General features: G+C 40.9%; 1 protein-coding gene across 3 annotated transcripts in view; it reads left to right on the forward strand.

Annotated features, from left to right (window-relative positions):
- btbd8 (BTB domain containing 8) overlaps window positions 1-27,249 on the forward strand; it is a 104,784-nt gene that overhangs the window by 12,666 nt on the left and 64,869 nt on the right. For all 3 annotated transcript variants that reach the window (XM_087990447.1, XM_043698782.2, XM_043698783.2), the window contains exons 4-7: window positions 17,855-18,153; window positions 19,128-19,245; window positions 19,894-19,983; window positions 24,331-24,411. In XM_087990447.1, the coding sequence (XP_087846573.1) occupies window positions 17,855-18,153; window positions 19,128-19,245; window positions 19,894-19,983; window positions 24,331-24,411 (588 nt within the window). The remainder of the gene's footprint in view (window positions 1-17,854; window positions 18,154-19,127; window positions 19,246-19,893; window positions 19,984-24,330; window positions 24,412-27,249) is intronic.

Genomic DNA, 27,249 nt, shown 5'->3' on the forward strand with positions numbered 1-27,249 from the left:
ACAGGATCTGCCCTGAGCAATAGATGTCAGTGATGGGTAGATTGGAGATGATGTGGTCAAATAGCTGCTTTTCTTACAGCAGGTCCACTCTGGCAAATATGACCTTTATCTATCTGGTTCAGTCAGTACTGCAAGGCAATCCTTGGTGATGGCCATTAAAGTTGCTTATCCCGAGAACATTGTGTACTCAAATTTACAGCAACGAGAATAGCTAAACAGGAAGAGTACTGATTCATTAGCTGAGGTTGCCAGTAGAGGCGATTATAGTGGGATGGTGATGTAGCAGTGTTGAACATTTAGACTGTACAGTATCATGCTGCATCAGTGACTACCCAGCTGTTGCTTGATTTAGTTTGTGAAATAGCTTGCCAATGTTAAGGCAACCGAAGTGTTAGGATGACTTTGCAGGATTGCACCTTTGTTACCCTGGAGCCCAGATTAATGATAGTTGGCCTATTTGTTTCTAATCTTAGACATTTTCATTGCAGTTCGACATAATTGGCTTGCTACAAACAAAACTGAAATACTGCATTTGCTGGACATCCAAAATAAAAACCGAACCATGATGAAGTTTCATCATAACTGCGTCATTGACCAAAACATTAACTCTGTTGCTTGGTGTACTAAGTATTTTCTATTGAGTGCATTCCTTGGCCATTTCAGTAGACAGGTTTTAGAAAACAAGTTGTTGGTCTGGGATCTCAGACCAGGTCAGTAAAAACAGGAGGTTTCCTTTGCTGAAGGACATTTTCTGAACCAGATGGGCTTTTACAACAATGTGCTACCTTAGTTATTTTAATCAGGCTGCCTGCACATGTTATGACACAGCTCAGGGACTTGAACCTAGACCTTCTGACTCAGAGGTAGGGACACTACCACTGTCCCAAAGCCCTTTTCATGCTCCTCACTACTGAGTCTCTTTCACTGTGGACTGCTTTACCTGATTGAAGTTAGTTGTTGCAGCCTGCAGTGGTGGTGTTTAATCAACTTTTGTTCTTGGAGGTCTTTGTGTTTTTAGAAACTATTTTATATTTGGTGCTTTTATTTTTATATCATGAAAAGTATAAATCATAGCAAAATTAATTGATGTCCCAGAAACCAAGATGGTAGAGTGATTGTGTAACTGGCTTAGTAAGCTGCAGAGGGCAAGCCTCAGGAGACAGGGTTTCAGGTTCCAGTACAGCCACTGGGAAATGGAAATGCAAATTCAGTGAATGAATAAATCATGATGATTGACAGTGATGATGAAATAAATTGTTGTAAATTTAATCTGTTAAGTAAGTAATGTTGCGCAGGGGAAGGAAATTTGGTCTGAGCTAATTAAGACTCCAAAGCCACAGCATTGTAATTGTATCTGCAGAAGAGTCATACTGTACTCAAGCCCTCTGTTAACTCTATGTATCCACAGATGCTGCCAGACCCACTGAGCTTCTTCAGCACTTCCTCTATTTGTTTGTGCCAACCCTGTAGATAGACTATGGTTCAAGGGCAATTCAGGATGGGCAGCAAATGGTGATTATCCTCAGGTTCTCACATCCCTGCAAGAGTCTTATTTCGCTATCTCCAATTGGAATGGTATTGCAATATGCACTGCAGAAATTCACCAAAGATGCTTAGACAGCACCTTTCAAACCCACTACCAGTTCATCTAGAAGGACAACGACAGCAGATACATGGGAGCACCATTATCTGCAACTTCCCCTCCAAGCCATTCACCATCCCGACTTGGAAATAGAACAAAGAAAATTTACAGCCCAGGAACAGGCCCTTGGTCCCTCCAAGCCTGTGCCGATCCAAATCCACTGTGTAAACGTATCGCCCAATTCCTGAGGATCTGTATCCCTCCGCTCCCCACCTACTCATGCATCTGTCCAGATGCACTTTAAATGAATCTACCGTGCCTGCCTCTACTACCTCTGCTGCCAATGCATTCCAGGCACCAACCACCCTCTGTGTAAAGTACTTTCTGCGTGTATCCCCCTTAAACATTTTTCCTCTCACCTTTGACGTGTGACTTCTCGTTATTGAATCCCTCATCCTGGGGAAAAAGCTTATCTCTATCCACCCTGTCTATACCCTTCATGACTTTGTAAACATCAATCATGTACCCCCCCCCAATCTCCTTTTTTTTTCTAATGAAAGCAATCCTAACCTACTCCACATCTCTTCATAGTTAGCACCTTTCATACCAGGCAACATCCTCGTAAACCTTCTCTGCACCCTGTCCAAAGTGTCCACATCCTTTTGGTAATGTGGCGACCAGGACTGTATGCAGTATTCTAAATGTGACTGTACCAAATATCACCATTCCTTCACTGTCACTGGGTCAAAATCCTGGCATTACCTCCCTTGGGGCAGTGGTTCAAGAAGGCAGTTCACCACCTTCTCAAGGGCAGCTGGAACTGGGCAGTAAATGCTGGCCAGGTAGTAACGGCCAGGTCCCCGGTAAGTGAATTTAAAAAAAAAAAAATGCAAGTCAACACTTTTTTTTTTAATACAGTGGTGATAACTGTGGCCAAAACACATTCATAGTGGGAGCCCTTCTGATTTGTTAAAACCTTTTTAGGAAAGGGCATCTGACATCCTTAACCAGACTGGCCTAAATGTAGCCCAAAGTCTCAAATGTGGTTGACTCTTAATTTCTCTATGAAATGTGGATGCTCCATCACTGAGATTATTCCAGGCTGACAGTTAGATTTATTTTCTGAGGGAATCTGGAGATTTGGGAGGGAGCAGGAAAGTGGAATTGAGATCTGCCATTATGCTATAGAGTTATGGAATAGACTTAAGGATCTTTTGACATTAGCATGTGATATGTACTTTCTGTAAGGGCCAGGAAGCATTCAAACAAAAATGGCCAGGGATTTGAGTAAGGTTTTCCCCTAAACATCTTGACTGTCCATCCCAACACTTATTGTTGCGTCCCCTTTCTATGCCCCTCGTCTCTCTTTGGGTCAATTCAGGTTAAGAAAGACATTGAATTAATTCTGGAACAGGTCTAGATCAACATCCAGAGGCACTGAGGGTTGGAACAGCTCAGAGATTTCCACTTGTGTAATAGTCCAACCTATAAATGTAATCCTCAAATTTAGAGTTACAAAGCCCTCCTCTGAGGAATAGGTAAAACCTTCACCATTATCCATCTAAATTGAGGGCAAGCAGTGCTAGAGCCTGCTTATCCTCGATGAACAGAACCAAATGAAATGTTGGAGCACCAAGACTTTGGTCTCCTATGTCATTTACTGCCACCCCTCTCTCACACACTACGTCCACCCTACCTATACACACACTCATTCCTCTCATGAAAAGGAGCACTGAATTGGGTGAGTGCTGTACGTAATAAATCTTCCTCTGTTCACAGCACCAGAGTTGCAGTGCTCCATATCAGTACTCACATCACACTCTCTTCTGCATTGTATTACTAATTTAGATTAATTTACGCAGAGTATACCTTGCGTCAATTAAGTTCTGAATAAAGCTGGTAAAACTAATCTTCCATGAAACCACTAGTTGAAGATATCTGTCTCTTTTACGGTAGCTTGATTTAGAATTTGTAATAACCTGAAAACTGTGGGCAATTCATAAAATGAGACCTAAATAGCTCCTCTATCAAGAAGATCTATTCTGGCGCCAGTTTTTCAATATTTTAGACATGCTTCCTGATCAGTAATCTTAAAATTATGCTTGAGTGCAGGGAGATAATGCATATTAAATTTGTTTGATTTAGATAGATTAGATTACTTGCAGCATGGAAATAGGCCCTTCGACCCAACAAGTCCACACCGACCCTCTGAAGGGCAACCCACCCAGACCCATTCCCCTACATTGACCTCTTCACCTAACACTATAGGCAATTTAACATGGCCAATTCACCTAAACTGCACATCTTTGGACTGTGGGAGGAAACCGGAGCACCCGGAGGAAACCCATGCAGACACTGGGAGAATGTGCAAACTCCACAAAGGCAGTTGCCCAAGGCGGGAATTGAACCCAGGTCTCTGGTGCTGTGAGGCAGCAGTGCTAACCACTGTGCCACCGTGCTGCCCATAGTGCTTAATATTGTTTTAAACTTTGAGAGGAAAAACTTTTGAGTACATTGTTTGGACAAACTACATATAAGCCAAGCAAAGTGCAGCACAGTTAATGAAGCACTGATTTTAAATGTTTAAATGTGGTTTTGGTTACAGCACCTGAATTACTTTTGTTCCACTGGTGTTCAAGTAGAGAGAACTTTGGGGACTGAGATTCTTGGAGTCCATATTGGAAAGGTGGAATTCATTGTCTGTTCTGGGGCAGGTTGAGGAACTGCCATTGACAGATCCCTGTGGACAGCAGTGTTGTGCTGATGGAGAGCTGCACTTTTCACATCCTTCTAGATATTTAAGATACTGCCTTTTGATGTATAAAAGAGACCATATAAATATAATAACCTAAGATTCTTCACAGGAGCATTATAAAACAAAGTAAGACACGATGCAACTTAAGGAAATATTAGGCCAGACATTCAGAAAACTTAGAGATTTTAACAGCATGAAAAGAGGCCCTTCAGTCCATGTCTGTATTGGTCATCAAACATCCATCTCTTCTATTCCCATTTTCCACCACTTGGCCCATCGTGTTTTATGCAATGGCATTTTAAATGCACATCTAAATGGTTCTTCAATGTCTTTAGTGCTCCAACCTCTACTATGCTTTTGGATAATGGGTTCCAGATACCTATGACCTCTAGGTGAATTTATATTTTCCCTTCTAATCCCTTTTAAACCTCCAGCTCCTTCCCTTAAAACTATACCCCCTGGTTATTGACTCTTTCACTATGGGGAGCAGTTATTTCCAATGTACCTTATACGCTCTCTGCTTTGTACACCATAGAGAGCAATTGGGCTGAGGCATCTGTAGGTATGGTAGCCAATGATGGAACAATCGAAATGATGTGGGGTAGGGTGCTCAAGAGACCAGGAGAAAGTGAGGACTGCAGATGCTGGAGATCAGAGCTGAAAAATGTGTTGCTGGAAAAGCGCAGCAGGTCAGGTAGCATCCAAGGAGCAGGAGAATCGACGTTTCGGGCATAAGCCCTTCTTCAGGAATGCTCAAGAGACCACAATTAAAGGAGCTACAATATGCAGGCTATGGGAAAGAGTGAGGGAATTGAGGAATTTGGAAAAAGGAGTAGAGACATTTTGTGATTGTGAGTTAGTGAACATGAGAGTTGGGTGGTGGGGAGCTGGTGTCAGTTAAGACATGGGGAAGGGAGTTTTGGTGACTTTGAGTTTACAAAGTATAGAATGAGCAAGAAGCCATCAGGATTTGTCACCAGCATTGGAATAGTTCAGTTCAAAGGCACCCAAGTCCTGAATAAGAATTTCAGCAGATGAGCTGAGACAGGCAACATCTAGTGGTGATATTGAGGTGGAATAGGGATTTTGCCGCAGAAAGGTGGTGATAAACTCCTTTCTGTTTGACTGACACCAAGATCGCAAAGAGACTGGATCAATCTTTGTTTCCAGGAGGATGGAATCAGCAGCTGGGAAGTGGAGCTTGGAATGGGATCTGAAAACAATGGTTATAGTTTTCCTGCTTTTTCTTATTTAGAAGAAATTTCTAGTGATCTTATTTGTGATGAGCAACCTAATAATTGAGCAACAGTAGAAGATTGAGGGTAATGGCCATGTGTAAACTAACCCTGTTTCTTTTAGATGATGTTGCTGAGGGGCAGCATGCAGTTTGGAAATAGGAGGTCACTAAGCATAGATTCCTGAGAGATACCAGGCACCAATGGTGTAGCAGTAAGAAGAGAAGTGAATGCAAGTTATTTTCTTCCTATACAAGTCGATCAGAATGGAACCGAGTAATTAGATTCCCTACAGTGTGGAAACAGACCCTTTGGCCCAACCAGTCCACATCAACCCACTGAAGAGTAACCCACCCAGACCCATTTCCCTCTGACTAATGCACCTAACGCTATGGGCAACGTATCATGGCCAGTTCACCTGACCTGCACATCTTTGGACTGTGGGAGGAAACCGGAGCACCCGGAGGAAACCCATGCAGACATGGTGAGAATTATGCCAACTCCACACAGACAGTCACCCGAGGCTGGAATCGAACCTAACTACTAACTACTGAGACACCATGCCGCCCCAATTGTATCCCCATCTAGCTGGAAGACTCGAGGTGTTGAAGGTGGTGGGAGGTTGACCACTTTATAGGCTTCAGACAGATCACGAAAGAAATTTTTAACTTTATCTTGTGTTTTGAAGCATTGTCTGCTTCAAGCTAACTTTAAAATGAAGTTTGGACTTTTCCAATGGAAAGAGAATGCACAATGTTTTTAAGTCGTATTTGCTGTCTGATTTAAAGTCAGTGATGTGGAAATGCTGCATCAGTACTGTAGTACAGGGTAGATTCCGGTTAATTTAATCCCATTCTTTATAAAGCTAACAAAAACCAATTGTACAGATTTGAATGATGGAGTTATAAAGTGGTTCAGGGGCATTATCCTATTTTTAAACTGGCTGTGTGTCAAAAATCATTCAGCTTCCTAATTGCATCAATTCAGATAATGCTCTGCATGGATCCAGTGACCTATGTGAAGGCATAATGTAATCCGTTTACAGGGGAAAAAGATCTTGCTGTCTGACTTATTTTAAAATTATACATTTTGCATAAAGGAACATTGTTCACATTCAAAAATGCTTTTGTGAAATGTATTTTCTTTTAGCTTATTTTAAATAACAGAAATACATAAATTATGATTGGGTTAATTTGCCTTGTATAAAGTGCTGATGGCATTGCTCAGCTGGTGAGGGAAGTGCAAAGGGAAGGATCAATTACTTCACCTTGACAGTATGAGGAAGCACACCTTCCATTATTAAATATAGATGTTGTCCCATTAGACTCCGCTTGAACTGATCTATATTTTTAATTGAAAAAGGAATGCAGCATTGATCTATGAACTCTTCATAACTGTCCCAAGATGAAAAATCAAAGGAAATAAACCAACCTTAACCATAATGTATCTCATGGTAGTGTACAAACACACACACAAGAAGTTGCATCAAGACACTATTCAAAAGGGCCACAACACACTGCAGTACACCAGAACTGCAAAAAGAGGAAGAAGAACACCTATAAAATGTATTCGCCAAAAACATATACCCGCGCAATTTCATCAACAGATGCCTAAGGGAAAGACAACGGAACGAGGACGTGCAGCAACCCAAAGGACTAGCCACACTACCATATACCAAGAGTATTTCCGAACTGACAGCCAGACTACTGCGACCACTAGGACTCATAACAGCACACAAACCAACAGCCACTCTCGGACAACAACTCACCAGAACGAAGGACCCGATACCAGCATGAGCAAAACCAATGTAGTGTACAAAATCCTATGTAAGGACTGCACAAAACGCTACATACGACAAACAGCTAATGATCCGCATCCATGAACACCAGCTAGCCACGAAACGACACGACCAGCTATCCTTAGTAGCCACACACGCAGATGATGACAAGCAACATGAATTCGACTGGGACAACACTACTATTATAGGACAAGCCAAACAGAGAACAGCCAGGGAATTCCTAGAGGCGTGGCACTCATCCACAGATTCAATCAATAAGCACATCGACCTGGACCCAATATACCGACCACTGCAACGGACAGCTGGAACTGACAACCGGAAGCAGCAGATTCAAACCACTACAAATGCCAGAGGAAAGATCACAGAAGCGCTTCACAGGAGGCTCCCAAGCACTGAGGATGTCACCGAGACAGGAGACGAAACGTCTGCAACGCAAATTCCTAGCTCAGTGAACAGAACCACAACAATGAGCACCCGAGTTACAAATCTTCTCTCAAACTTTGATCTTATTACACACGTCTGGAGCAGGTGGGACTTGAACCTGGGCCTCCTGGCTCAGAGTCTCAGAGGTGTAAAGCGCAGGAACAGTCCCTTTGGTCCAACTCATCAATGCCAACCAGATATCCTAAATTAATCTAGTTCCACTTGCCAGCACTTGGCCTGTATCCCTCTAAACTCTTCCTAATCATGTACCATCCAGATGCCTTTTGAATGTTGTAATTGTACCCACCGCCACAATTTCCTTTTTGGCAGCTTATTCTGTACAGGCACACCCTCTGCATGGAAAAAGTTGCCCCTTCGGTCCCTTTTGAATTTTTCCCCTCTCAGCCTAATCTTTTAAGGATGCTATAGCTATTCAACTCTTTGCACCAAATTTGCTATTCAATTTGATCATTATTAATCGAACCTCTCCACCTAGGTCACTGTGTCTGTGTGGTTAGGGACTTCAGGGCGGATTTCAGAGGCTGGTGCAGGTCTCTCTCGTGTTTTAACAAAACCTCTGTCAGGAGATTACAATTTACGTAGAGATTCCCTTATATGATGCAGGAAGTATTGTTTTACATGTTTCTTGATTTTGGAGCATCTCCTGTTTTGTGAGCAAATAATTTCTTTTGGAGTATAGTCACTGCTGCGTAGAACCTGGCAGTTAGCAAAGCCACTGATACAGCAGTGAGATAAATAAGCAGATCACTTGTTTAGTTAGTTTTTGACTAGGACACCAGGAGAACTCTGTTGCTCCTCTGCTGTTCTTTGGACGATGCCTTTATACTGTTAACATTCAACTGTTAACATGAGTGGGTACATATTGACGTGTCATCTGATCACAAATGCAGCATCTCTGACTGTAGTACCACCTCAATCCTGTATCGGTCTATGTGAAAGGTTTAAACTAGAATGACGGGCATGGGAGCCTAAGGAGGGAGACGGAGGAGGGAGAAACAAGAACAGGGACAAAAGACAAAAGTCCTAAGCAGAAATGGAAGGCAGAAAAAAAGAGGACTGTAAATAAAACTAAGATGACTAGCAACTAACAAAAAAAAGTCTAAAAGGTTTGTGTCTTGTGTGGAGCATTGGCTTTAATGTTACGGATTCACAGATGTAATGAATTAAAGATATAAATAGATATAAACAGTTAAGATGAAGTTGTGGCTACAGGAGGCATGGCTGCAGGGTGAATAAGAATGGGAAATGAACATCCAGCCTTATTCAGTATTTAGAAAGGACACAAAAATGAGAGGAGGTAAGTAAACCTTTGTTAGTAAAGGAACAAATCAATGCAATAGTGAGGATGGATATTGGCTCTGAAATTGTAATGTGGAATCTGTATGGGTGAAGACAAGAAACAGCGGGGAGCAGAAAACATTGGGGGTTATCTATAAGCTGTCAAATAGTAATGGAGATATAAGGCAAGGCTTACAGAAGAAATCAGAACAAGTTGGGTGTTATGCAAATGAGAGGATTAATTAACTGATAATTAATTATCTTTTTTTTTGGTGGGATCACCTGGGGAAGTGTGACTATAATATGCTAGAATTTTTCACAAAATGGAGTAAAGTAGTCGGGTCCTTAATAAAAGAAACTGAGGCGCAAATTGATAACGATGAATTGACAAACCTTGCAAAATGGGTTGACTGTGGAAAGGCATTGGTTTATATTTAAAGAACATGTTGTAATTCACACATACAATTGTTCTTTCCTGTCTGGTGCAAGATAAGAGGGAAGGTGGGTCAACCATAAGCAAACACAAGAAATTAGGGAGAGGGGACATATAAAATTGATAGAATAAGAAGCCAGCCTGATTATTGGGAGCATTTTAGAATTCAGTAAAAGAGGGCAAAAGTTTTGATCAAGAAAGGGAACTTGTAGAATGAGAGTAAAGTTGAAGTGAATATGGAAATTGACCATAAAATCTCAAATAAATATGTATAGAGAAAAATTAGTAATGACAAATTATTATCAAAAAGGGGAACAAAGTTGTGGTAGAACAATCTTGGGGCGCAAGATACACCAGGAGATAGAAAAGACAAAGTTGCAGTGATCATGGAGGATTTCAGTATGCAGATGGACTGGGAAAATCAGGTTGGTAGTAGATTGCAAGAAGAGGAATTTATGGAAAGTCTACAAGATGGCATTTTGGACCAGCTTGTGGTGGAGCCCCCTAGGGAACAGGAAATACTGGATTTAGTGTTGTGCAATGAGGCAGACTTGATAAGGGAGGTGAAGGTGAAGGATCCCTTAGGAGGAAGTGATCATATGATTGAATTTACTCTGCAATTTGAGAGGGAGAAGATAGAATCAGAGGTAACATATTACAGCTGAATAAAGGCAACTATGGAGGCATGAAGGAGGAGCTGAGTAGAATTGACTGGAAGAGAAGCCTAGCAGGATAGATAGTGGAACAGCAATGGCAGGAGTTTCTGGGAGTAATTCAGAAGACACAGCAGAGATTCATCCCAAGGAAAAAGGAGCATGGTACAGGGAGGATGATGAAGGGCTTTTGCCCGAAATATCGATTTTCCTGCTCTGCTGCCTGACCTGTGCTTTTCTAGCACCACTCTCATCTAAACACAGGGAGGATGAGGCAACTATGGCTGACTAGGGAAGTCAGGGATAGCATAAAAGCAAAAAATAAAGCATATAATATGGTGAAGTGGGAAACCATGGGAAGTTTGCAAACTTCTCAACAGACAGCAAGAAAAAAAGAAATAGAGGGAGCAGATTAAATGAGAGTAAGTTAGCCAGTAATATAGAAGATCTGGATCAACACAGGCTTGGAGGGCCGAAGGGCCTTTATTGTGGGCTGTAATTTTCTTTTGTTCTTAAAGGAAGACTGTAAGAGTTCCTTTAGATATGGGGTGGCACGATGGCTCAGTGGTTAGCACTGCTGCCTCACGGTGCCAGGGACCTGGGTTTGATTCCAGCCTTGGGCAACTGTGTGTGTGTGTGTGTGGTTTACATATTCTCCCCGTGTCTGCGTGAGTTTCCTCCAGGTGCTCTGGTTTCTTCCCACACTCCAAAGATGTGCATGTTCGGTGAATTGGCCATGCAAAACTGCCTATAGTGTTCAGGGATGTGTAGGTTAGGTGCATTAGTCAGAGGGAAGTGTAGAGTAAAAGGGGAATGGATCTGGGTGGGTTACTCTTCAGAGGGTCAGTGTGGACTTGCTGGGCCGAAGGGCCTGTTTCTACACTGTAGGGCTTCTAATTCCAATTCCAGTTCCAATATATAAAGGGCAAAAGTGGACATTGGCTGCTGGAAAATGACACCGGAGAGATAGTGGTGGTGAACAAAGAAATGGCTGAGGAACTGAAATACTTTGCATCATTCTTCACACTGGACGACGCTACTAATATCCCAAACATTCAAGAGAGTGAGGGGGCAGAGCTGAGCTTGGTGGCCATCACCAAGGAGAAGGTGCTAGAAAAACTGGCCTGAAAGTAGATAAATCACCTGGACCAGATGGATATTGGTGATTGATATCTAATTGTTTGTCACAAAAAAATCTAACAATAGTGCGATTTTGAAGTTGTTAACAAAAGGAATAAAATAATTAAAGGTGGAGTCTTGGAACCTCACTCAACTCGCCCCCTTCCAAAGCCATTTCAAGGCAGTTTGCCATTTCAAAAAGTAGGACTTTGGCATCCAATATTCCTAGCTTCCATGTCAATCCAGTCAGAAATAATGTTTCTGCCACTCTTGTTTGTGGGAAGTGATTGCTGGGCCCCTTGCTGAGATATTTAGATTAGATTCCCTATTGTATCTTGGATAGTCACAGGTGAGGTGCCGGAAGACTGGAGGTTGGCTAATGTGGTGCCACTATTTAAGAAAGGTGGTAAGGACAAGCCAGGAATTATAGACTGGTGAGCCTGACATCAGTGGTGGGAAGTTGTTGGAGAGAATCCTGAGATACAGAATTTAGATGTATTTGGAAAGGCAAGGACTGATTAGGAATAGTCAACATGGCTTTGTGCGTGGGAAATTGACTCATGAACTTGATTTGAGTCTTTTGAAGAAGTAACAAAGAGATTGATGAGGGCAGCGCAGTAGAAGTGATCTGTATGGACTTCGGTAAGGCATTTGACAAGGTTCCCCATGGGAGACTGGTTAGCAAGATTAGATCTCATGGAATATGGGGAAAACTAGCCATTTGGATACAGAACTGGCTTGAAGGTAGAAGACAGAGGGTGCTGGTCGAGGGTTGTTTTTTCAGCCTGGAGGCCTGTGATGAGTGGAGTGCCACAAGGATTGGTGCTGGGTCCATACTTTTCATTTATATAGATAGTTTGGATGTGAGCATAATGAGTACAGTTAGTAAGTTTGCAGATGACACCAAAATTGGAGGTGTAGTGGACAGGGAAGGAGGTTACCTCAGATTACAACAGGATCTTGATCAGATGGGCCAATGGGCTGATAAGATTAATTCAGATAAATGTGAGTTGCTGCATTTTGGGAAAGCAAATCTTAGCAGGGCTTGTACACTTAATGATAAGGTCCTGGAGAATGTTGTTCAACAAAAAAACCTTGGAGTGCAGGCTCATAGCTCCTTCAAAGTGGAGTTACAGGTAGATAGGATAGTGAGGAAGGCGTTTGGTATGCTTTCCTTTATTGATCTGTGTATTGAGTACAGGAGTTGGGAGATCATGTTGCGACTGTACAGGACGTTGGTTAGGCCACTTTTGGAATATTGCATGCAATTCTGGTCTCCCTCTAATTGGAAGGTTGCTGTGAAACTTGAAAAGGTTCAGAAAAGATTTACAAGGATGTTGCCAGGGCTGGAGGATTTGAGGTTGAATAAGCTTGGGGCTGTTATCCCTGGAGCGTCGGAGGCTGAGGGGTGACCTTACAGGTTTATACAATTGAAGGGCATGGATAGGATAAATAGACAAAGACTTTTCCCTGGGGTGAGGAAGTCCAGAACTAGAGTGCATAGGTTTAGAGTGAGGGGAAAGATATAAAAGACACCTAAGGAGCAACGTACTGACTCAATGTTGCATGTATGGAGTGAGCTGCCAGAGGAAGTGATAGAAGCTGGTATAATTGCAATGAATAGGAAGGGTTCGGAGGGATATGGGCCAGGTGCTGGCAGGTGGAACTAGATTAGGTTAGAATATCTGGTCAGCATGGACAAGTTGGACCGTATGATCTGTTTCTGTGCTGTACATCTCTATGACTATGACTACATCCCAGAGTTCTAAGGGAGAGAGATGAAGTGGTAGTGGAGGCGTTAATGGTGATCTTTCAGGAATAAGGAGAATCATGGAGGGTCCCAGAGGACTGGAAAATTGCTAACATGACACCCCTGTTTAAAAATGAGCAAGGCAAAAGACTGAAAGTTACAGACCGATTGGCCTAACCTCAATAGTGGGTAAGATCCTGGAATCCATTGTGAAGGATGAGATTTCTGAATACTTGGAAGTGTGTGATTAAAATAGGGCAAAGTCAACATGGTTTCATCAAGGGGAGGTCATGCTTGACAAATTCTTGAAGTAGCCAGCAGGTTGAACCAAGGAAAGCCTATGGATGTTATCTACCTCTACTTCAAACAGGCTTTTGACAAGGTGCTGCACAGGAGGCTACTGAGTAAGATAAGGGCCCATGGTGTCAGAGGCAAGGTTTGACTCTCGGGTAGAAAGCGGAGAGTGGAGATAAAAGGGTCCTTCTCAGGGTGGCAAGTGGTGTTCCGCAAAGCTCAGAGCTGGGACCACAACCTTTCACTTTATTTATACATCTAAATGAAGGCGCTGAGGGCATTCTGGCTAAATTTGCAGATGAATACAAAGATAGGTAGAGGGCCAGGAAGCATTGAGGAGGCATGGAGGCTGTAGATGAATGTGGACAGGTTAGGAGAGCGGGGAAAGAAGTGGCAGATGGAGTACGATGTGGGAAAATGTGAGTTCATGCACTTTGTTAGGAAGAATAGAGGCATGGATTATTTTTCTAAATGGGGAGAAGGTTCTGAAGTGCAAAGAGACTTGAGAGAATCCTGGACTAGAACTCCCAAGGTAAACTTGTAGGTTGAGTCAGTAGTTAGGAAGGCAAATGCAATTATGGCATTTTATTTTGAGAGGATTTGAATATAAAAGCAGGGATGTACTTCTGAGGGTCTATAAGGCTCTGGTGAGACCACATTTGGAGTATTGTGTGCAGTTTTGGGCCCTATATCTCAGGAAGGATGTACATTGGAGCGTGTTCAGAGGTGATCCATGAGAACGGTCCCAGGAATAAAAAGCTTAGGTCCATACTTGATGAAGTTTAGAATGATGAGGTGGGGATCTAATTGAAACATTCAAAATACTGAATGGTCTGGACGGTGTAGATGGTGGGAAGATCTTTCCATTGGTAGCAGCGATTAGGACCAGAGGGCACAGCCTTCGATTAAAGGGAAGACCTTTTAGAACAGAGATAAGGAGAAACAACTTCAGCCAGAGAGTGGTGAATCTATGGAATTCATTGCCACAAAAGGCTGTGGAGACCAGGTCATTGAGTATATTTAAGACTGAGATAGGTTCTTGAGGATTAAAGGTCAGTGGGAGAATGGGGTTGAGAAACTTATCAGCCATGATTGAATGACCGAGCAGACTCCATGGTCTAAATGGCCTAAATGTTTTGCTCCCATGTCTTAATTGAGCACATACTTTGGTTCTATCCTCAAAACCGGGTATACATACATCTCCAGAAATGTTAGAGAGCCAAAAGGCTAGTTGTAGGGTTGAGTTGAGGGAATTATTATTGAGGCAAGTGTGAGGAAGATAGTGGTGCTATGGAAACGAATGGGATTAATGGCAGCTGTTGAATCACCAGGACCTGATAATCTACATCCCTGAAAGTATCGGTTGCAGCAATGGTTGTCTTTCAAAATTCTATGGCTGCTGGAACAGTTCCAACAGATTCAATGATGGCAAATATAATCCCCACTTAAAATGGGAGTGAGAGAAACACTGAACAGTTAGCCCAACATCAGTAGTGTGGGGAAAAAGTCTAAAGAAGATGTGATAACCTTTAGAAAGCATAATGGCATTGCCAGCATGGTTAACAAATCTACTGGAATTTTTCAGGGTATATCTGGTACAATAGATAAGGGAGAACAAGTGAATGTGGTATATTTGGATTTTCAGAAGACCTTTTTATTAAATTACCTTGCCGAGTTTAATGAACAAAGTTTAAAGTATGTGGGTTAGGGGTAATGTATTGGTTTGAATTAAGAATTAGTTGAGAGAAAGGAAATGGTGAGAATAATAGATCTTTTTCCCAGTGGCAAGCAATGAGTATCGCGGTACCATAGGGATCAGTGCTTGGTCTCCAGCTATTCATGATATGCATAAATGACTTGGATGAGGGGATCAAATGCAACATTTCTAAATTTGCTGACTACATAAAACTGGGCTGAGATGTGAGGAAGCTGCAAGAGAATTTGGATGAGTTGAATGTATGGGCAAACGTGTGGCAGATGCAATGCAATGCAGTGTGGGTAAATGTGAGTTTTATATACTTGGGTGTGAAAAACAGAACTATATTATTGTTAGCATGGTTCCCTAGGTTGTGGAGCCTAAAACCAGAGGGCCCTGTCTCAGGATATAGGGGTAGACCATTTAGTACTGAGATGAAAAATTTATTCACTCAAAGGGTGAATCTGTACCACAGAGGGCTGTGGAGTCTGTCGCTGAATATATTGAAGAAAAATGAATAATTTTGTTTGAGAGTTTAAAGGTATGAAACTATCTGGTTACTCAACCTAGAGGGAATGTTGATCAAGGGGTCTTGGGCGAAAGTGAGAAGATCACATTGAATGGTTGAACAGGCTTGTTGGGCCGAATGGCCTACTCTTACTCCTGGTTTCTGTTTCTAACCAGAAGTCCATTGCCTTTTGAGGGACCGCTTGAAAGTTTCATAGGTCAGACATGTGCTCACAACCCGACCTGCTGTTATTGTGTTTCATCTCTGCACTTTAAAAACCAGGTTTCCCTTGATCACTAGCAGGGAGGATTGCAAGGAAGGCAATAAGTATTATCCTTGGCTCCAGTGGCAACGTTTAGTTTGAAGTGAGTTGATCACGAGTCAGTCTCCACCTTGGGACACTCATATTACCTTGTCCAGGGATTATAAAACCTTTATGTTGCTAAATCCCTTTAATGTTATAAAAATTCTGCGGACTCTTAAGATGAGTTTTTTTTTTCCCTGTCTAAAATGTTATTGTTGTTTCAAAATCAGCTCACTTGGGAATTCCCATTTGCAGTTCCATATTTGTGTTCTGGAAGCATTTTATTTTGCTTTACTTTGGGAAAAGTAGTTGCAGAAGATTAATGCAATACATAGGAAGCAATTTCTATTAACATTTTGATTTCCTCTGGGAAGTCTATGGGAGTCGTGGTGTTCAGGGAACCCTGCAAGTAACTATACATTGGCAGTAATAGCTGCAGTGCTAAATAAATCCGATATGTGCATCCTGAAACTGAATGTTGTTTACTGCCATTGAGCAGCTTTATAACTCAATAGGGAGTTTGGCGATGGGACATAAATTAGTGATCAGCTTGCAAGGCTTATTTATACATAGTAGCTCGTGCATCTAGAGACAGCAGATATTTGAACTCCATTTTACAGACTTACAATACAGCACCACTAAGAGTGAAGTACCAAAAAAAAGCTATACTGTCTGAAATTCAATATTTGAATTTCCAGCTTGTAAACTGGTGAACGAGGGTCATCTAGACCTAGAAGAGCTATTGTAAATCTCAGACTCATTCAGAAAACATGCAAGGGAAAGATTTACAACTTTTTAAAAGATGTTATTTTAAACTTCCAAGTTGTAGTATGTAATCAGTATTGCAGAAAATAAAATCCTGTAGTTGGGAATTTGGTTTTACATTTTAAAAATTTGTCTTGCAGTTCATTATTAAGGATATTCCTGATTTGAAATGGTCAGCTAGGATTATTGTTCATTTGAACTTGATCCCACATTTAAATACAATTATCCGTACAGTTAAATAATAGGGTTGTTGAACAACTCTGAAATTAATGATCCAGATTAATCTCTACTGAAGTTAATTGTTTCCTTAATCTGTTTCCTTGGGTTTGGCAGCTCTGTTAATTTAGTCCCTTAATATCATTGGGGCTCAATAGGTAGCCAATTGCAATGAATACTATCAAGACCATTGCTTTAGCTTTTAATTTCAGTTATTGCATTAACCATGTTTTAGACAAATTATAGCAACATAGAAGTAGGGTGATTTTGAGATGCCAGTGTTGGACTGGGGTGTACAAAGTTTAAAAATCACACAACACCAGGTTATAGTCCAACAGGTTTAATGAGAAGCACACTAGCTTTTGGAGCAGCACTCTGAAACACCTGATGAAGGAGTGGCGCTCTGAAAGCTAGTGTGCTTCCAATTAAACCTGTTGGACTATAACCTAGAAGTAGGGTAATAGCAGGTTGCTCATGTTGCTTTTGGGGTGAGTCAGATGAGACATGAACACAGAAGGAAACAATCCCCACTCTAGATATTTGTAAAAGACTCAACATACAGATATATACAATAGCTCAGATGGAAAATTTGGCTGTTTGCATTTCAGATCTTAGGCATTCTGTTTTAATATTTTCTAGTCTCTGCAGTATTTTGCTTCATTTCTACAATTGTTATAATTTCCCATGGAAGCAAAGTTTGATGGAAAATCCCAATGACTGAAATGCATGTATAAATATGAATTTTAATGTGATCAAGGGAGTTGCCTTTTATGTGCTTTACCTACTCTCTTCATCCAGGTTTGCTTATGGGCACTGATAAATGAATCTATTGGGGACATGCGAATTATTTCTCACCCGTGTTACCAATGCTGACCGTTGTGTTAATTATTTTGTATGATATATATTCCAGATGTCTTTGGATGAATAGGAAAAAAAAAGTACAAATGTTATGAGAGACGTTATTAGAAAGAAACTTTCCAGAAAACAGTTGGTGAAATTGTTTCCCCTTCTTATTCTGTAATAGGCAAATTTATACAGCAGATCGAAAAGTAGACCATCTTGAAGAAGAGCTGCTCTTGAACAAAGAGCCCAATCGAGGAGGATTAAAGACTGAAGAAACTTGCTCTCTCAATAGTGTTTTTCATAATTTGGGCATGAGCAGTAGTGATAGATATCTGCCATTTAATAATTTTCCTCCTGATAATCAGACCTTGGAAATGAATGAAGAGATGTTGACCTCAAGCCTGTTGGAAGATGATATGCCTGAAGCAATGTTTGATATGCCTGAGGAAACCGAAGCAGCGGATGAGGTTCTATCCAGTGGTAGGTAACAGCCAAAGTAATAACTTTTCCATTTTATTTTGTCAGTTATGCTTCATTCTAACCTTGGCCATTTCCTAACTTTTCTTGAATGCTTGAAATTGCATGAGTCTTGGCTTTTGCTTTCCATTTATAACTAAAGTTGTCTATGAACAGGTAGGGGTATTCCTTCATGAAGGGCCAATATTTTAAAATTTTAAATTTTAAAAGTAGTGGAAAATTGTCTTAACCAGTGGATGCCTTTTATGAAATGCTGCCAAGCTTTAGTTTTTGGAACTGCTCTAAGGGTTGTCATGTTGAGGTGGTGGAGCAAGCAAGAAGGGCTGAATTGTCTGCTTCTGCTCCTAGTTCTTCGGTTCCTTCATTTACGGTCACTCCTCTATATCTGCAATAGGTCTTCCTGAGAGCTCCTGTGATTGATGAAATTTGAGAGTGGCAGAGCTCGTTTGAAAATAGGTTAAAACTGCCGAAATGCGAGGTTTGCCTGCAAGTGTTCAATTATGTTGCTACTTATTTTTTTTGGTGTGGCTAGACAATTTTGCAAGTTGTGATCTCAAGGATTCAGAGAATTTAGTGGAAATGTTTTCTTATTGGATGGCAGAGGACACTCTCAGACCTTGAGACCTATTCCTGTTTTTCTCCCAAATTGACTTCAGGCTGCCAAGTGAAAATAGAATATCCGTCCTTGCTCGTCAATCCTACAGGGCAGTATGATCTGAATGGGACTTGCATTATGTAGTGATGTTATTGGTGGCTAGTGGCACAAACCACAACTAGGAAAAAGGCTTTCTAATCTAATCTCAATTGAAAGTTTAATATGGTCTCAGCTGTTTTGTTGCATGGGTTATACTGTTTACTGGGAGATTTGTTATATGGACTGCAGCAACCAATTTGAAACCAAGCTCGCAAAAAGAAAAGCAACCTATGTTTTTAATGCTTTAACTCTTTAACATCTGATGATATCTTCTCTGGAACAGATGATTCTGCACCAGAGCCAGCATCTATACTGGGTGCTGATCTCTTATCCCTATATCGGAAAGGATGTTGTCCTGACATAACCCTTCATGTTGAGAACAGAACTTTTCATGCACACAGGTATTGTACAATTAATTATGCCAGCATATTTGCTATCAAACAGGCATGAAGTGTTTGTGTTATTTTCTTACCAATATATTGATAGAGGTAATTGAACCTAAATGTCAAAGTCTTTCTTTATTGAGGTTCTGTGTATGTGTATATATGTACACCCATATTGCAACGTTGTACACAAAGAAATTGATTTTGCTACATGAAATATTACCATGGTTTTGTTCGTCTATCTCATTAGCATTCAAATTTTATAGACTACTTTGGATGACTGAAATGTCTACTTTTCAGCATTTTGGAATTCGTTTGAGAAAACCAAGTCTTTTTATGGGAAGAGGCATGTCCTTTTTGCTTCTCATTCCCTTTTCCAATTATGATCCAGGTATTAACTTTTCCTGTTAATGATATGGTGTAACAGTTTTGAAATTCCGGAAGTGTTGGTTCATCTTGTGTTTTTATTGCTTCACTAAGAAGTCACCAAATTGTATATTTTCTGCTTCTATGAGTTCAATGAGTTCATTACACAACCTCAGTTGAGTCCAGTCAGGTTGATGTGCTATTTTTAACTTTTGTAAAAAAAAATATGAAATAGTTACAAAAACTTGTTAAAATTAACAAATGTTGCAGAGTTTGGATTGTTAATGTGTTCTGTTCCAGGGCTATCCTCTGTGCTCGCTCCAGTTACTTCGCAGCAATGTTGAGTGGAAATTGGGCAGAAAGCTTTCAGAAATCGATCACTCTTGCTGGGTAAGTATGATTACAAGGCGGCAATGGGAAGGGAGTAATGGTTTACCAGGGAACATTTTTGACACCTGTGCACAATCCCTGTGATGCACATGAAAAAAATAGTTGAAACAAAATTTTGTTAAACGTGAGGAAACTATTTGGCTTTTATCTGTGGATAAAAGAAAATGGGAAATGAGTGGAGCACTGCTTTTGAATATGTTCTACTGTGCAACAGAAGTAGCAACAAATTCAGGAGGTCAATGAGTTCTTGAAAAATGATTTTGATATTTTCCATATATTTTAGTATTGCTGTGCAAAGACGATTAAGGTGAATGAAATGAAAATCTGCAAGCTTACCAATGTTTCACAATTTTATATGAAATACTTTAAGTTTGTTATTCTGTTGCCACAGTGTCTAACTTAAGAGAGAATTAAGGTAATTAATATTGGCAGAGGAAACACTACAGTGGAACCTTAATTATCCAGCATTTGATTATCTGAATTTCGGATTATCCAGCAAGATTGCATGGTCCTGACGCTTGGCTAAACGGTGTTATCCTGTGTTCAATTATCCAAACAAAGTACTCTCCACCCATGTTGTTAGGATAATCAAGGTTCCTCTGTGCTTGAGAAGCTAAAATCTGATCAAACTCCAGGATCTAATGTTCTAACAAGATCTGTTTAGAGACAATGGTTGCCTTCACTCTGTCTTTCCAAAATTCCCTAGATTCTGAGGTAGTCCTGGTTTATAAATAAATGTAACACTGCTATTTGAAAAAGGCAAGAGGGAGATACTTGGGCACTACAGTTAGTCTGTCATCTGGAAGGCACCAGAATCTCTTTTTAGGGAAGCCTGATAACTGTTTTTATGAAAGGTGAATCAGGTTTGACAATTTTTAAAATATTTTTTGGGAATGTAATTAGTGGGGTAGTAAAAGGGGAACCAGTAAATAGAGTAATCCTGGATTTCCAAATAGCTTTTGATTAAAGTTCTATACAGAATTTTATTGGGTAAGATAAGGACTTGTTGATTTGGAGGTGCTGTGTTAACATTAATGGAGGGTTGATTAATAGACTGAAAGCAAGATAACGCAGGCATAAATGAGGTATTTTCAAGTTGACAGGTTCTGTCTCCTGCAGTGCTGCAATGATCAGTTTTGTCCTTTAATGAAAAGTCAGTGACGTGTTTAGGTTTTCTGATAATACAAACTAGATGGAATTGTAAGTTGAGTATGCAGGCTGCAATGGGATATAGATGGATGAGTGGGTAATAACATGGCAGATGGAGTATAACGTGAGCGTGAGATTATTCTCTTTGGTAAACATGGAAAAACAATATTTTTTCAAGTGCGAATTTTGAAAATATCGATTATTCAGCGACTTTGGTGTACTTGGCAACAAGGAACGCAAAGTTAGTGCACAAGTATATCAACAAATTGAAATGCAAATTGTTTGCTGTCCATTATTGCAATTGGATTGCAGTACGAAAACAAAGAAGCCTTGCCATAATTATACAGGACTTGTTGAGACCACACCTTAGTGGAATACTGTGTGCATTTTTGGTCTCCATATTTAAGGATGGATATAATTATGTTGGAGGCAGTTCATTGCAGGATTAGTCCCTGGGATGAGATGGTTGTCCAATGATAGACTGAATAAATATGACTGATTTTGTTTGGAGCCTAGAAAAATAAGGTGGTCTCATTAAAATATACACTATTTTGAAGGGGTTTGAAATGCTAGATACAGCCTGTTTCTCATGTCTGTAGAAGCTAGAACATGGGAGCACAGTGCAAAGATAAGGGAGTGATTTGTTTCAGACTAAATTGAGGAAGAATTGTGAATCTTTGGAATGCTATACTTCAGAAGATCATGAATGCTCCATCTCTAAATATATCCTGAAATTCCCCTTGAGATCAAGAACTTATAAACAGTTGATTAGATTAGAGAACTTAGTGTGGAAACGGGCCCTTTGGCCCAACAAGTCCACACCAACCCGCCGAAGCGTAACCCATTCCCCTACATTTACCTAACACTACGGGCAATTTAGCATGGCCAATTCACCTAACCTGCACATTTTAGGACTGTTGGAGGAAACTGGAGCACCTGGAGGAAACCCACGCAGACACTGAGAGAATGTGCAAACTACACACAGTCGCCTGAGGCGGGAATTGAACCTGGGTCTCTGGCTCTGTGAGGCAGCAGTGCTAGCCACTGTGCTGCCCACAATTTCACTTTAAAGAATTTTCCTGTAAACAAAAAAATCAACATCTGACCAAATGTTACCAGAACAAACCCTTTCTTTATATTGAAATTATTTTCTCACTACCTGACACAACCGTATTTAAAAAATTAAGTTTGCTGTGTGTTTTGCAGTATTTTCTAGCTTGCGTTGGTTAGAGTTCACGTCCTTTTATATTTCTATTCTTTTCTTTCTTGACTAGCATAAATAACTAACATCTTAGATCTGTAGTTAAAGATCAACAAGGAGATCCAAATGCATGCTGTCTATGGTCTCCGCAAAGAGCATTTTAAATAATCTGTTTGCTTTGCATGCTCTGTATCCATAAATGATTTCATTTCCCTTTCGTCACATTTTCTAGCTGATGTTATCCAATTTATTGAAAAACGTTCCAGAAATATGCACGTATTATCTGGTTAATTGTGTAATCTAGGATATCGTTCTGAAGTGATTATTATGTAAATAAATTCATTGGCACATTGCTAACAACATCTCAGCATTTCTCTTTTGAGGAAAAATAAATCGCAGAAGAAGCTTTCATTTATTTGAAGGAATTTTGGGAATGTGCTTTGGTTCCTAAATCATTTATCCATGCAATCTAAATTTCAGCTTTCAAGTAAAACACGAAACTCTGGATGCTGTAGATCTGAAACAAAGAGAAATTTTCGGAAAGACTTGCGTTCTGGTGAAGAGCCACTGGATTCGAAACATTAACTCTGTTTCCTCCCTACAGATGCTGCCAGACCTACTGGGTTTCTCCAGCAATTTGTTTTATTTTCAGCTTCAAAGTGTTGTCTTTAGGCAAAAGTCGAAGTAGGAAACAGCATATTAAATGGGGCTTTAGCAACTGATAATTAACACCAGTTATGTTTCATACATAGTAAGAGATAAAGGAATCTTTCTTTTCTTGACACAAACTCAGTTTGGGCTTTTTATATGATAATTGTTTTGTTTACCCAGTATATTTGGGACAAGAGAAAGGAGGTGATGATGGAGCAGTACGTGACATTAGTTAGACCACAGCTGGGATACTGTGTGCAGGGGTGGATGCTGCACTGTAGAATGGATGTGATTGCATGAGAGAAAGTGTAGAAGGGGCTTTTCAGGATGTTGCCTGGGCAGTAAGCAATTCCACAATGAAGACACCAGATTAGACTGGCATTGTTTCCCTGAGAGCAGAGAGAGCTGAGGTGTACAGAGTTGTGAGGGGCATAGACAGGATAGATAGGGAGAAATGCTCCACTTTAGTGGAGGGGTCAGTAACCAGGGTGCACAATTTTAAGGTAAGGAGCAGGAGTTTAGCGAGACTTCAGGAAATACTTTTTTTTTTACCCATTGGGTTTGGGTATCAGGAACTCGCTAAAAGAGACTCGTAAGATATTTAAGGACTATTTAAGTAGATGCTTGAAATATCATCATGTGCTAGGCTACAGCCCAAATGCTGAAAAATGGAATTAGGATAAATAGATGTTTGACTACCGCAGACACAACGGGCTGAAGGGCCTCTTTCTGTACTATAAAATCCTGACTCTGATGTAAGTTGAAGTTCTATGGGCATGCAACATGGAATATCGCAGAGGGCATTTGGCCTGTCACAACTGTAATGGTCCATGCAAGAATAATCCACCTTCATTGCCATTTCCCTCATTGTCCTGCAAATTGTTTCCACTTCAAATAATAACCCAGTCCCATCTTGAAAGCCAAGCCTCAACCTGCCTCCACACCTGTAGGTAGTCAATTCCAGAGTCTGATCACCAACTCTGTAAAATGTTTTATTTCTCTTATCACCGTTGCTTCTTTTGGTAATCAGTGAACATTTTAGCAAGTTTGGGTGGCATTATTATTGAGCAATATCTTCCAACAATGAGATTCTAATCTTGACTGTCATTGGGACAGTGCAATGAATATGTAGTTAGTGAAGCAAAGCTTTGAGCCATTCCTGAGCATGCAAAGGCCACCTGAGGGCAGCATTAGATAGAATCCAAGAATAGGTTGTCTACCTGGGATTTTTTTTTCTTTGGAGACAATGTGTAGAGTTTTTTGCGAGTTGCAGTTGTTTGTGAATAGTCTTCCCTCTTGCAGTGTTTTCCATGTGATTCATTAAAAATGTTCTATTTTAATTACAGCGTGAGCCATGTGGAGATGGAAATAATGATAAACTTTTTATATGGAGCCATTTTAGACTTGCCCAAAGAAGTTCTTCCACGGTAAGATTATTTCTGGTTTCAACTTAAGTATGACCTGAGGAAATGGTGTTTGTCCATCTAATAATATTTAATGATAATATGTATTTTAGGAAATGTAAAATATTTTAGGATTTTACTGTGAAACATTTATTAAATCTTTCTCCCTACGTCTGCAGGGATTTCTGCCACGTGCTCCAGTTTCACCCCTCCATGTGCAGCCCAGGTGTTTGATGACGCTAAATTGCGCATAGTGTTCAGGGATATGTAGGTTAGGTACGTTAGCCATGGCAAATGCAGGGTTGCAGGGAAAGGGTAAGGGATGGGTCTGGGTGGGATGCTCTTCGGAGGGTCGGTGTGGACTCACTGAGCTGAATGACCTGTTTCCACACTAGGGATTTTATTATAAATGTCTATAGTACAATTACCTCTGTCTCTTTCAGTGGAGAATAATGCTGGCTTTGGGAGAAAGCTGGGAACTTGCTGCTTCTTTAAAATAGAGAATCAAGATGTAATGAAGAGAACCACAAATGGAGCCTTTGCTTGCTGGGAAGATGTTTGATGGCCCAAATGGCCTTGCTCACTTTTCCTTACCAGTTTTTTTTGTTTTTTTTTTGTTTGGTTTATTAATTCATGGGATGTGGGCACCGTTGACTGGGCTAACATTTATTGTCCATTCCTAGTTGCCCTTAAGGTGGTGGAGAGTTTCTTTCTTGAACTGCTGTCCATTTGCTGTAGGTGGACCCAGAGTGCTATTGGGCAGGGAGTTCAGTATTTTGACTCAGTGATGTATTTCCAAGACACTTACCACCCTGACTTGGAGGGGAACTTGAAGCTGGTGGTGTTCCCATGTATCTGCTGCCCTTGTCCTTCGAGATGGTAGTGTTTGTGCTTTGGAAGATGTTGCTCTAAGGAGCTTTGGCAAATTAATGTAGTGTGTCTTGTCAGTGGTTTACATTGCTGCTACTGAGCATCGGTGCTGGAGGGAGTGAATGTCTGTGGATGTTGTGCCAGTCAAGTGGGCTATTTTGCCCTGGGTGAAGTTTCTTGAATGTTGTTGGAGCTGCACCCAACCAAGCAAGTTGAGAGTTTTCCACCACACTCCTGACTTGTATCTTTTGTAGGTGGTCAGGCTTTGGGGAGTTGTGAGGTGAGTTACTTGCTGCAGTATATCTAGCCTCTGACCTGCCCTTTTAGCCACTGTATTTATATGGCTACTTCAATTGACCTTTTGGTAACCCTAAGATGTTAGTGGGGCATTCAGTGATGGCAATGTCATTGAATGTCAAGCGATGAAGTTTAGATTCTCTCTCGTTGGAAATGGTCATTTTCTGGCACTTGTATGTCATTAAATCATTTTAAGGACGAAACAGTAACTAGGGAGAGAATAGAGCCCCTCAAAGGTCAGCAAGGCGACCTTTGTGTGGAGACACAGAAGATGGGGGAGATACTCAACAAGTATTTTGCATCAGTATTTACTGTGAAGAAGGGCTTGGAAGATATAGAATATAGGGAAATAGATGGTGACAACTTGAAAAACGTCCATATTACAGAGGAGGAAGTGCTGGATGTCTTGAAACACATAAAAGTGGATAAATCCCCATGACCTGATCAGGTGTACCTGAGAACTCTGTGGGGAGCTAGGGAAGTGATTCCTGGGCCTCTTACTGAGATATTTGTATCATTCGATAGTCACAGGTGAAGTGCCGGAAGACTGGAGGTTGGCTAATGTGGTGCCACTGTTTAAGAAGGTTGGTAAGGTCAAGCCAGGGAACTATAGACCAGTGAACCTGACGTCTGTGGTGAGCAGGCTTTTGGAGGGAATTCTGAGGGACAGGATTTACATGTATTTTGAAAGGCAAGGACTAATTAGGGATAGTCAGCTTAGCTTTGTGTGTGGGAAATCATGCCTCACAAACTTGATTGAGTTTTTTGAAGAAGTAACAGAGATTGAGGGCAGAGCAGTAGACGTGATCTATATGGACTTCAGTAAGGCATTCGACAAGGTTCCCCATGGGAGACTGGTTAGCAAGGTTAGATCTCATGGAACACAGAGAACTAGCCATTTGGATACAGAACTGACTCGGGTAGAAGCCAGGTGGTGGTGGAGAGTTGTTTTTCAGACTGGTGGCCTGTGACCAGTGCAGTGCCACAAGGATCAGTGCTGGATCCACTACTTTTGATCATTTATACAAATGATTTGAATGTGAGCATAAGAGGTATAGTTAGTAAGTTTGCAGATGACACCAAAATTGGAGATGTAGTGGACAGTGAAGAAGGGTACCTCCTGATTACAATGGGATCTTGATCAGATGGGCCAATGAGCTGAGAAGTGGCAGATGGAGTTAAATTTAGATAAATGCAAGATGCTGCATTTTGGGAAAACAAATCTTAGCAGGACTTATACACCACCTGGGGAATTTTGCTGAACAAAGAGATCTTGGAGCGCAGGTTCATAGCTCCTTGAAAGTGGAGTCGTAGGTAGATAGGATAGTGACGAAGGCGTTGGTATACTTTCCTTTATTGGTCAGAGTATTGAGTACAGGAGTTGGGAGGTCATGTTGCGGCTGTACAGGTCATTGGTTAGGCCACTGTTGGAATATTGCATGCAATTCTGGTCTCCTTCCTATTGGAAAGATGTTGTGAAACTTGAAAGGGTTCAGAAACGATTTACAAGGATGTTGCCAGAGTTGGAGGATTTGAGTTACAGGGAGAGGCTGAACAGGTTGGGCTGTTTTCCCTGGAGCATCAGAAGCTGAAGGGTGACCTTATAGAGGTTTACAAAATCATGAGCATGGATAAGATAAATAGACAAGGTCTTTTCCTTGGGGTTTGGGGGTGGTGGGGGGGGGGGTGGTGGAG

Source organism: Chiloscyllium plagiosum, unplaced genomic scaffold, assembly GCF_037043375.1.
Source record: "Chiloscyllium plagiosum isolate Xiang-an unplaced genomic scaffold, Cpla_swu_hap1 HiC_scaffold_9, whole genome shotgun sequence".
NCBI classification, from domain to species: Eukaryota; Metazoa; Chordata; class Chondrichthyes; order Orectolobiformes; family Hemiscylliidae; genus Chiloscyllium; species Chiloscyllium plagiosum.